A 12,121-nucleotide genomic window follows, 5' to 3' on the forward strand; every position below is an offset into this window, starting at 1 on the left:
TGGGGTAAAATCCTTACTGACCTATAGAAGAATCAAATACTCTACAGAAGAGATGCTGAATTTAAAGGCTTATCAACTATATATACGATTGTATCAGACAGCAATTTAATTTCTTCTAAAATGAATTTTTTCGGACGTGTCTATATCTAGGACATATGCCAAGGAGCAGAATTCATGGGTTGTGGGCTACATACATCATTCATCTTTGCTAGATTGCATATGGTCTTCCAAAGAGGCTGTACCAAAGGCACTCTCCCCAGCACTAAAGAGAGTCTCTGTTATTCCTCACCTTCCCTAACTTGGAAATCTCAGACTATAATTTTTGCCAATCTGATGGCTATGAAGTAGTGTCATTGTTGTTCTTAAGTGCATTTTCCTGCTGAATAGTGAGGTTGAACGTCTTTCCATATATTTATTTACTTCAGGTTTTCTCATGCTTGCTTATAACCTCTCCCTCTTTTCCTATCAGATTGTTAGTCTTTTTTATTGAGTTGTTAAGAGTCTTTTATTCCTGGCTATACATTCGGCCCTCTGTACCCACAGGTTCTGCATCCACAGGTTCAACCAATTGTGGATTGTGGATTGAAAATATTTTTTATACAAATGTTACTATGTAGTTAGGCCTGCCATGGTTACGTCTGTACTGAACATGTACAGACTTTTTTCTTGTCATTCCCTAAACAATACAGTATAACAACTATTTACATAGCATTTACATTGTATTAGGTATTGTAAGTAATCTAGAGATGATCTAAAGTATATGGGAGGATATGCGTAGGCTATATGCAAATAGTACACCATTTTACATAAGGGACTTGAGCATCCTTGGATTTTGGTATCCGAGGGGTGTCCTGGAACCAATCTCCCATGGATATCATGGACCAACTGTATTATTGTCTATAGTTAGAGATAAAATGCTTAAAATTAATCCACCAGGAAGAATGAGCAGGTTGGAGTGAAAAAATTTCACTGAAAGTATCGACACAGGAATCAGATTATTTCCTTTCTAGTTAGAAAGTGGGGAGCAAGAAGGGTGAACAGCAGGGAGTAGAGGGGGCCAGACACATCTCCCTGAAGCGATGTTGCTCTGGCACACCAACTATCTGTTCATCTTCCCAATGCTTAGACAAATAAAAATGTTGTGCAAAGATATTTTATGGCTTGCCCTGAAGGGCTCAGTGATTTTTAGTGGAAAATATACCCAGAAGTTTAGATATTGGAGCACATTGCAATTCTTTTCAGCACAGTGAAATCTTTCAAAACGCCGAGGAAAAGAATTTCTAAATAAATCATTCCGAAATTGAACGTGTGCATTACTTAGTTGGTTTAATTTCAGAGTAAGACAATGACAGATACTGGTAGGTTTTTGAGAGCTATGTTTTTTCTCTTCCTGCCATAAAGAATTGAATAGGGTTGGAACATGCTGACAACCCAACTACTTTATTTTGTCATGTATGTGTTGGCAAAGCAGAGTCCTTTAAAATGGGAGTCCTTGACGTTCTTCTAAGAAATATGTTGTTTTCTGGGATTTTTAGACGTTAAGTGTCAATTGCCTTTTAAGTGCAGCCGTGGAAGGCAAAATGAAAATATATTCTTGGAGCCAAATGGGACTCTCAGAACTTTAGAGCCTGACAGTTGTTTATTTATGCATAAATGTGCACGTTAAGGAATACTATATTAGAAATATACTTTATGGGCTGGCCGAGTGGCGCATTGGTTTAGAGTTGGCTTGGGATGCCAGAGGGCCCCGGTTCAGATCCCATATGAGGACCAGTGACACTGCCCTCTACAGCTAAGATGCTGAACAACAGCTCAACCTGGAGCTGGGCTGCCATGAGTCGCAGGCGACGGCGTAGGCTGCAGTGGGCTGCCATAAGCTACCGTGTGTGGCCAGCAGCCAGCGTGAGTGGCCAGCAGCCGCAGTGAGTGGCCGTCCAGAAGTCGGCAACTGATCTGCCTCACCCGGGAAGAGCGCAATGTTGGTGCCAACTTGAGCCAGTGAAGCAACGTTCTCCACAACTAGACTGAAGAACAAAAGGACAGCAACTTGTCTGTTCCCCTTTCCCTGATTCCCCAGTGCTGTTCCCCTTCCCCAATTCCCCAATAAAATCTTTAAAAAAATAAAAATAAAGAAAAAATTTTATACCAAATCCTCCTTCTCAGAGATAACCACTGATAACACTTCGATGCATCTCTTTATATACATTATAAATACATACCCTGGGCCAGGCGAGTGGCTCAGTTGGTTAAGAGCTTGCTCAAGAGTGTGAGCTCTGAGCAACAGCAGTTTGAGTCCCAGCCCAAGCTGAGCTGCCAACAGGTGGCAGATGGCTCAGCCTAAAAAAAAAAAAAAAAAAAAGAAATACATACCCTTACACATACAAAGACATATGTTACACAAATAACATCATGCTCTTCATACCATTTTAAACCTGTTCCCTCTTTTTGGCTAACGTATTACTACCATATTTCCAGTTAGCACAAGTATTGGGTTGTTGGAAAAGTCATGACGCACGTTTGCAACAGATGGCACTAGTTCATTTTTGGAAGTACTAGAGTCATTCATATCTATGTTATTGCTATGTCATTTGACAGCTGACAGGTCTAGCTTCATTCAAAAAACAAATTGAGCAATTTGGTTGAGTTTTGGAGATTTTACAAGTTGAAGATGGAAGACCAAACTGTGCATTTTTGCCATATTTTACTGTTTTACTTCCATAAAAGGAAGAACGCTCGTCAAGCTTGTGAAAAGTTGCTTCAAGTTTACGGTGACAATGCTCTACAAGAACATCAGTGCCAATGATGGTTCAAGAAATTCCATGCTGGTGATTTTTATCTCAACGACGCTCCTCGGTCAGGGAGGCCCACTGAGGTTGATGATGACAAAATAAAGGCATTGATCGAGTTAAACCCACGTTACATGACACGAGAGATTGCAGAAACATTGACCATCCATCATTCAAGCGTTCGCGACCACCTGAAGAAGCTGGGATACATAAGCAAGCTCGTTATTTGGGTTCCACATGAACTCAAAGAAGTTCATTTGACGGCACATATAAACATCTGTAATATGCTCATTAAACATGAGGAAAACGATCCTTTTTTGAAGCGACTGATAACGGGTGATGAGAAGTGGATTGTTTACAACAATGTGGTGCGCAAACAGTCTTGGTCCCGACATGATGATTCACCTCAAATGACATCGAAAGCAGACGTTCACCAGAGGAAGGTTATGCTCTCAGTGTGGTGGGATTTTAAAGGTGTGTTTTTCAAGCTCCTACCAAAGAACCAAACTATCAATTCAAATGTGTACTGTTGGCAATTGGACAGTTTGAATGAATCCATCATCCAGAAACGTCCAGAGCTTGTTAATTGTAAAGGAGTTGTGTTCCATCGCAACAACGTGAGANCTGAAGTGTACCTGGCGTATAAGACGACCCCCCACTTGGAGGCATATTTTTCAGGGCCAAAAAATCGTCTTATACGCCGGCAAATACGGTAGTATTGAACCCTATATATTCACACATTATGGGTTTTTTTCTGTACATACATACCTATGATCAATTTATTTTATACATACCTATGATTAATTTATAAATTAGGTATTGTAAGAGAGTAACAATAACTAATAATAAAATAGAACAATCAAAACAATATACTGTAATAAAAGTTATGTGAATGTGGTGTCTCTCTCCCCTGCCACTTTGGATATGCTGGACAGAGAGATGATTCATGTCCCACCAGGGACAGAACAGGATGGGGTAGGATTTTATCACAGCGTGCAATTTAAAACTTATGAATTGTTATTTCTGGAATTTTCCATTTAATATTTTCAGACCACGTTTGATCATGGGTAACTGAAACCATGGAAAATGAAACTGCGGATAAGGGGGACTAATGTACATATTCTGTATTTCTCAGGAACCATTCAATTCTTAAAAAAACTTTACACATCTCTGCTGGGACCCATTTACCTTTTGAGGTTGTATAAAGTGTTGGTTAGAGGTTGGGGATAAATGTTTGAATCTGTATTATGCTGCCTGTTTACACTCTCCAACCATCAGTTTCTGTATCAGTAAAATGGGAGTAACAACACCTCCCTTAAAAGGTTTTTAAGTACTAAAATGAGAAAATATATACAGAGAGCCTTGAGCAGTAGCTATTTTTAGTACTGAGTAGGGAGGAAAACCCTGCTGTGTCATTTTGAAAATTGTCAACACTGAGATAGAATATACCTGCCAAGAGGAACTCTGTGGTTAATCGGGCCCAAATTCACAGAGTCTAGCAGCCATCGTTTACTGAGGCATCCCAAGCACACTACATATCAGGGAAAAGCTGAAGACTGAGCTGCCATGCCTCCTGCACTGTGTTCCTGCCTGCATTGTGCTGCTATCTGGGCTGACCTTATAAAGAAGCTCCTGGTACTGTATTTTTAACCAATGGTACTGAGATCTTCCTGTCCAATAGGAGCTGTGCAGCTACATCCTTATTTGCATCTTTACTGACCAATCAGAGCAACTTAACAATAACCAATCAGAACATGTGGATCCAGCCAGTCAGAACAGTGCAATTTGGACCAAACAAACTGTGAATTTGAAGTTCTAATTTGTATATAAATGGACCAATCAGGAAGGGTATTGGGTAGGTTGGAACTTCTCTATATAAGTCAGCCTACCCTCTGTTTCAATGGAGTGCACTTTAGGCTGCATTTCCCCAACTTGTGAGCTGTAACACTTGAGCTGCAACACTAGAGCTGTAACATTTGAGCTGCAACACTAGAGCTGTAACAGTTGGGCTACTTCTATTGAGCAGCTTGCTTGAGCGGCTTACTTGAGCTGTTTCCTTAGAGCGGTTTCACTCAAATAGTTTCTCCCTTCAGCACATCCCAGACAGGGTACTGAACTGGTGGCAGCAAACTTGACAAGAGTGTGTCTGTGTGTGAGTGCATGATTAAACAGTAAAGAGTTTCAGAGAAAACTGTTGTCCTTGGCATGACTATAGATTCTAGAAAATTAATAAAGTGAGCAAACACTATAAAATGTGTTTGGCTGTGTAAAAATAACCAATTACAGTCATTTATGTAAACAGCTTAGCATTTAAGACCTAATTATCATGCAGCACAACAATTACATATATCATTAAATATGCATCAGATTAACCTTGTTAGTTTTTATTACAGTAGTACTCACTCTGTACTCTAAGGAACAGTCTTATAGCGCTCATAATATATGTCTATTCACTATTTACATTAATTAAATGGGACACAGCTCCTGAGTTTGTTCTACATTCAAGGTAAGGCTGGATTATCTAACCATCCTTGATTGCAACTATGCATTTGCCCTGGGGCCTGTGAGATAATGTACACTTTCATTAGTTTTGTATAGTGAGAAAGGTGCTAAAGAAGCAAACAGTAAAAGAAATTCTGTTTAATTGTTGATGTTCTGAAAACCTATAGGTTTCCAGTAGTTAGTGCTTGATTTAAATAATGAAAAAATTCTAATGCTGAGCACTAGCCAACCTAACCTAGAACAACTTCTAATCAAGTCCCAGGGGGTCATCCTATGAAGCACTTAGAGAATTAAAATTATAATTATAATTTGACTCCACCATGAACTAGGTACTATATATACATACATCATCACTAAACTCTTATTAGGTTTTTTTTTTTTCATTTTACATATGAAAAGAGGCACAGATAATAACTTGCCTAAATTCTTGAAGGTAGTAAAGGGTGGAGACAGAATTCAAATTCAGGAAAGCTTCAAAGTCCATGCTTTTTCAATTATATTAAACTGTGCCAGGTTCCTTACAAATCATATTTCAAACATTTATTAGGCACTTGCTGGTTGCAAAGAATACAGACTGCCTGTCATCAAATGATGCAAAATATTTTAGGACACTGTTTTGACAGTCAAAAGGTGGAGGCCCTGTATATCAGGCTGAAAAGCATGCAGCTAAGCTGCCTAGTAAGCATTTTGAAGTTTTCTGATAAACAGAACTCACTCAGCAACAATGCCTTCCTAGTTCACCTAATTTTTTAGATTCTACCCAAAGCCTAGTGACTCATGGGACAGATATCCTGTACTTTTTGTACAAAAAGATCAAAAAGAAGACAGTGAGGTGATGAAGAGGCAAATGAGATGGGTAGCAAAGGTCTGGATTCATGAAACCTCTACTTAATGACCATAGCATTATGAAAATCTTGATTCCTGCTAAACTCTTCAGTTTTAAATAGTCTGAGGCAGTTTCTTAGTGGGATACAGTAGGACCCTTCAGCAGAATTTTTTGTTTTGTTTGTTTTTTTCAATAGTGAAAGAGCAGGTTATTAGAAGAGATAGTACATTTCAAAGAAATAGAAGTGGGCCTCAGCAGTAGAGAATGGCTCAAGGGCCATTATTAGAAAAAGTATACTCCAAAGAGTTTGGAGCTGGCCAAGCAAAAGGAGCTCAAAAGGCAGAATTTCTTTTCCCCCTCTTGTTCACCTTTGAGCTCTTTAGGGTTCTACTATTTATGTAGAAGCACCCCAGACAGGTCACTGTGTAAAGAAATGGCTACATGTAAGCTTTACATTTCTTTTTTTCTTTTTTTCAATGTTTGCAAGTTTATTTGAGCCAAATTGATGACATATGCCTGGGAGCAAGATATCAAATACTCCCTAGGCCTTACATTTTTTTAAGCAGATTAGGAGAGGTACATCCGCCCTTCCTCTACAGAATGAGCATAGTTGGCATGGACAGTTAAATAGCAGTCTAGGAACCTTCTGGAAGGAGAAGGATTGATTCCCTAACTCCTTTGACTAGAGCGGCCATGAAGGGAGAAAGACAGGGAGGGGTGGAGTGAGAGGGGCAGAAAGGAGGAGAGCAATGCTCTTGATGCAGATAGCAGCAGAGGCTAAGGAGGGTGGAACCAGTCCTGAGTTGGGCCTCAAGAACTGTAACTTTTGAGGCTCAGGTATTTTATGGGGTGAAGCCCTTTCTACTGACTACATCACAGGAAGACTCCCTGCCTTGAAGAGCCCCTGTAACTAGCAAAGGGCTCTGCTCTGGGACCTAAATCTCTGGCTAATTTACATTGACTGGGTATATCTCAGGGTTTAAAGGAAGTTAAAACCTAAAAGTCAGAACTAGACTTTTAGACTTTGTTTTATCTATTTGTATACCAAACTACAGAGAGCCACCTCATACAGGAAAAAATAAATATTAGATGAGATAAAGTTCATAAAGTCTTTCAGAACTCTGGACATAGTAACTAGAAATGGTAGAAAATCATTTCCATAGGGAGGGAGGCTCAGAAACTGTACTTCCGATTTTAACAACCGCAGCTTAGTATTTGAAGTTATTGGGATATTTTGGCATCAGTCAATCGCAGCCACGTTACAGAGTCTGACAGGATGATACAATTTTCCTTGTTGGGTTTCGAGTTCAAAAGTCAACCTCCTGGGCCGGCCGAGTGGCGCGATGGTTAAGAACTGGCTTGGGACGCCAGAGGGCCCCAGTTCGGATCCCACATATGAGGGCTAGTGACACTGCCCTCCACAGCTAAGATTCTGAACAACAGCTCAACCTGGAGCTGGGTTGCTTGTGAGTCGCCGGCGAAGGCATAGGCTGCAGCCCCTGTGGCAGTGGGTTGCCATGGGCTACCGTGTGTAGACAGCAGCCAGCGTGAGCGGCCAGCAGCCGCAGTGAGCGGCCGTCCAGAAGCTGGCGACTGATCTGCCTCGCCTGGGAAGAGCGCAATGATGGTGCCAACTTGGGCCAGTGAAGCAACGTCCTCCACAACTAGACTGAAGAACAAGACGACAGCGACTTGTCTGTTCCCCTTCCCCCAATTCCCCAGTGCTGTTCTCATCCCCCAGGTTCCCCAATAAAAATCTTTAAAGTGTTTAAAGAAAGAAAAAAAAAGTCAACCTCCTAAGTTAGCTATGAATGGAAGGGCTTGGAGAACGTGCTGTTAATCTATTCTGAAGGTCAGCCTTCAAAAATATTAACCCAACCTGGACTGATCGTGGTAATGTAAATTTCTGTCTTAAGGAGGATGAAAGGTGTTTTTCCAGGTTCCTTTATAGACATGTTTAGTGAGGGAAGCAACAAGTTACTTAGTCATCTCTGCTATGACAGGTTCAATACAGGCTGCATTGGAAGTATGCAAAGGGGGTACTTAATCCAGACTTGGAGGCCAGGAGAGATGTTCCTGAGGAAGTGATGTCTAAGTTGAAGTGGAGATACCTTAGCAAAGGAAGCTTGAAAGGAACAGAGTGCATAAGGGAAAACTGAGGTACTTCTGTCTGGCTAGAGAATGAAGTGTGAGATGGGGCAGGGATGACAAATAGGAAGACGCTAGACCCTGAAGGGCCTTCTACAAAAAATGATCATATAATTTATTATACAAACTGAGACATTTTTGAGAGTGAAATGAGACAATATTACTAATTATATGGGGACAACAGGAATAAACCAGAACTGTCCTGAGCCAATTGGGACTTATGGTCACCCTACTTGTAAGTCATGTTCAGGTGCTTGGACCGCCAGTGAAAACATAGATTGGATAGCTTCTCTTTTTACCTTATACATTTTGCCTGAGTGACTTCATCCATACCTTTGCCTTTACTTGCTCATTTCACAAATATCCGTCCAGGATGCACTTCTGGGCACTGAGGTTACAAAGAAGAAAAGACACAGTGTCTGTCCTCAAGCTCTGTCTGAAGACGACACACATCCAAAGAAACAATTCTAATAGTTATGCAATTTTAGCCCCAGCCTCTCCTCTGAGCTCTGAACTCATATATGTCATTTAGACTCAGATTGCAAAACACAGATCCGAAACAGAACTTCTCATTTCTCCTCCAAATCTATTCTTCCTTCAGCTGGTCTTATCACTGAAGTCACTAGCCACTACAATGCTGAAGGCAAAAATTCAGAAAATTACTACCTTAATCAGTGCTATCCTTCTTACTGTACATTTTAATTTCTCTACATCTTTCTTAAGTACAATGACAAAATTCTAATCAGGGCCTAACATCAATGGAAGAGAAAGGGTAAATTTTCAGGTGCTCGAATGCAATGTTTTTAATGAATAGATCCTAGTATCATACGGGACTATTTTTTCCACAACAGTACAATAAATACTGACTCATATTCCATTTGTTGACAATCATGACGTTCAGATCTGTATGTATGCCCTAGCTAGTCTCAAAACTTTTCAGTTTAGGTGAGAAAGACATGAAGATAAGTCCTGAGTGTTTGATCCTATCTCCTCTTTGTCGAGAATGTGAGGGTGGTTATAAAAGTATTAAGGTGCAGGTAAAACACCAATGTTAATGAACCATCTGTTCAACAATTGCTGCGTGAAAGGGTAATTTATGCTTTAAAGGGTAATTTTCATGTTTCTACCCTTTATTCTCCACACAGCTTCCGGAACGATCCTTTTAAAACAAATCTGATTATTCCTTGGCTCTCAACCCTTCCATGGCATTGTATCATATCCCAATAAAATACAAAGTCCAACCATGGCTTACCAGATGATACATGATTTGACTTCTTCCTCTGCTTCCCAACTTATTTCTATAATTTGCTGTGCTCCAACCACACTGGTCTCCTTGCTTCTTCTCCAACATGCCAAGCAAGTCCCTATCTTAGGGCCAATGCAATTGCCATTTCTCTTCTAGAATAGTTTCCCTCTAGAAATCCACATAGCTGCTTCTCTCACTTAATGATTAGATTTCTGCCTATGTGCCCTTCCATTAAGAGGCCTTCCTTGTCTATCCCATCTAAAAGAGCATCCCACATCACTCTTATCCCTTATCCTGCTTTTTTCCCCCATCAATCTTGCCATATTACTACTATTTAGTAACATATTATGTGTATTGCTTATTGTCAACCTCCCCCGCTACTATAAGAGGCAGGCTTTGTTTGGTTCATTGCTGAATTCCCAGCACCTAGAATAGTGTCTGCTCATTAAATATTTGTTGAATGAATAGATTTTCAGGCTACATCAAATGTAAAGCTACTCTGTGTTGATTGATATGACGCATAGAAAGATGTAAGAGTGCATAGCAAAACCTTAACTGTTTATTGAACATGGTGGGAGTTGCTTTTTCACATTATTTTTGCTCATGTGAATTTTGATTTTTTTTTTTTTTTTACAAAATGAACTTGTTTTGCTCATATACTAAAACATAAATAAGGAAGCCACATAGGGAGAAAGTGTAAATGAATTCTAAAAGAGGTTGGGCAAATTTATGAGAGACAGACTTTTTTTTAATCATTTTCGTGTTTTTTTTTTAATTAGACTTCTGAACAGATATAACAGCATCATAGTTACGCTAGACCACAGTGTGAATTCCCTTCCCCAACACTTTCTTGCAGTGTGATCCCAAGTTACTTATTTATCAGCCAGAGTCTAAATGTCTTCACCTGGAAAATGGGAATAGTGCCTGCCTCATAAGGTTATTTTTGAAGATCGAGACCATGTGCGTAACCCCCTTTGTACAATGTCTGGCATGCAATATACACTTGACATACAGCAGCTTTATAATAGTTAGTAGTAGTAGTAATAAGACGTTGGGACGTACCTAGCCCTCAAGATTGACATCACCGTGGACCACCACATCCTCTCATCACTGCGCCTCAATCTGGGCCTCTGAAGCCCAAAGAGGGGATGGTTCTTTCCAAAGAAGATAATTTCGACGTTCCGAAAGCATCTGAATAAAACGTAACCTGTTCACCCTTAAGCCAGTCGGTCCGGTTAATCCGTGAGCAGCAGCACTCCAAGACCGGATTCCCACAGGCGGCCACGGCTCGCCGTCCTTGGGGCCTGTCCCTTTAGCCTCAACTTCCTCTGCTGCAACAGGAGTGAGAATGTTAAAAACACAAAAGCAAGGGCAGTACCAGCCCGCCCCACCTCACGGCCCTCCGGCGGGGATCAAAACGGCCACCACGCCCCGGCAAGCCTCTGGCGACCAGAAACGCACCTCACGGGAAAAGTGATTACTGGTGAGACTCAAAATCAGGCCTGAGGCTCACCCGCATCCTCCCAGGCCGCTGCCCGAGGACAGCGACGGGCGCGCGGCACGCGACAGGGACACGAAGGCCAGAGAAGGGAAGGGGCGGAGGCGGCAGGCGCGCGGCGCGCGGCACGCGGCGGGGCTGCGAGAGGACCGGGCGCGCTCGCGCCGCTCGGGAGCGAGCACGCAAGCCCAGTGGCGCGCACGCGGCTGGCGGATCCTCGGCGCCGTGGAGGGGGATACCGCGAGGTGAGGTACGAGGCGCTGCATGGCGGGCGGCGGCGGCGGCGCCGGCGGCAGGGTGCGATCCCCTCTAGCGGGACGAGGAGGAGGCGGGGACCGCGATGTTCTGTGGGGATCGGGGTCGGGCTGCAACACCGGCAGTGGGGGAGACGCGGCGGGCGGGCGGGCGTGAGGCGCCAGGCCACGTCGCGCTGTGGGGGAGGGCGGCGCGGGGCGGGGCCTTATCCCTTGGGTCCCGCCCCTCGAGGAGCCAGAGTCTTTGAAGCCGTCTGGCTGGACCTGCGCTGTCTCAGCGTCGTATTTCAGTTTCTGCAATGGAGCGCCTAACTACATTAACAGCCACTGTCTATCATACCCTTACAGACGTTTCCCATTGCGTTTTCAAGTAGGCCTTGCAAAGTATAATAGGTATTAAATCTACTTTTTAGAGCTGAGGCTGGCCAAGGCTCAGGTAAAATGACTTGCCCAAGGTCATACAGCTAATAACGACAGGAGGATTTGAACCTTGTCTGCAAAACTCCACAGCCTGCGCCTGTCCTCTGTACCACACTGAATGCTGTTCTTCACGCACCTTCCATCCTCCCAGTAACTTCTTTGAATTTGACAAATGTTAATTTGGAGCTAGCACCCATCCTTTTGTGGATGTTAATGTCAGAAATGTGTCTTGTGAGAAGAAGGGAGCAGAAGAAAGAAGATTCTGCTTATTGCAATATTTTGCTTATGCCGTGGAAATGTTTATCAGACTGTTTATACATCCTTTACTTGACCCTTTTTACTAACCTGTTGAAATTGCGCTGCTATTCACTACCTGTAAGGCATTGTACAAGTAACATAATCTTTCAGGGCTTCCTTTCCTTCTTTGAAAAAGTAGTATGC

General features: G+C 42.2%; 2 protein-coding genes across 4 annotated transcripts in view; one reads left to right on the forward strand and one right to left on the reverse strand.

Annotated features, from left to right (window-relative positions):
* The window catches only part of ACACA (acetyl-CoA carboxylase alpha), a 368,135-nt gene extending 357,018 nt beyond the window's left edge, over positions 1-11,117 (reverse strand). The window contains exons 1-2 of the mRNA XM_019636609.1: positions 10,970-11,117; positions 10,571-10,839 (exon numbers count right to left, since the gene is read on the reverse strand). Coding sequence (XP_019492154.1) covers positions 10,571-10,608 — 38 coding nt within the window. The 5' untranslated portion in view covers positions 10,609-10,839; positions 10,970-11,117. The remainder of the gene's footprint in view (positions 1-10,570; positions 10,840-10,969) is intronic.
* A 63-nt stretch (positions 11,118-11,180) lies between these two features.
* TADA2A (transcriptional adaptor 2A) overlaps positions 11,181-12,121 on the forward strand; it is a 40,895-nt gene continuing 39,954 nt past the window's right edge. For 2 of the 3 annotated variants that reach the window (XM_019636657.1, XM_019636659.1), the window contains exon 1: positions 11,185-11,251. The gene's annotated coding sequence lies outside the window, so the exon portion shown is untranslated. Of the gene's footprint in view, positions 11,257-12,121 lie in introns of all 3 variants that reach the window. The other variant, XM_019636658.1, reaches the window with a different exon arrangement.

Source organism: Hipposideros armiger, unplaced genomic scaffold (assembly GCF_001890085.2).
Source record: "Hipposideros armiger isolate ML-2016 unplaced genomic scaffold, ASM189008v1 scaffold_29, whole genome shotgun sequence".
NCBI lineage: Eukaryota > Metazoa > Chordata > Mammalia > Chiroptera > Hipposideridae > Hipposideros > Hipposideros armiger.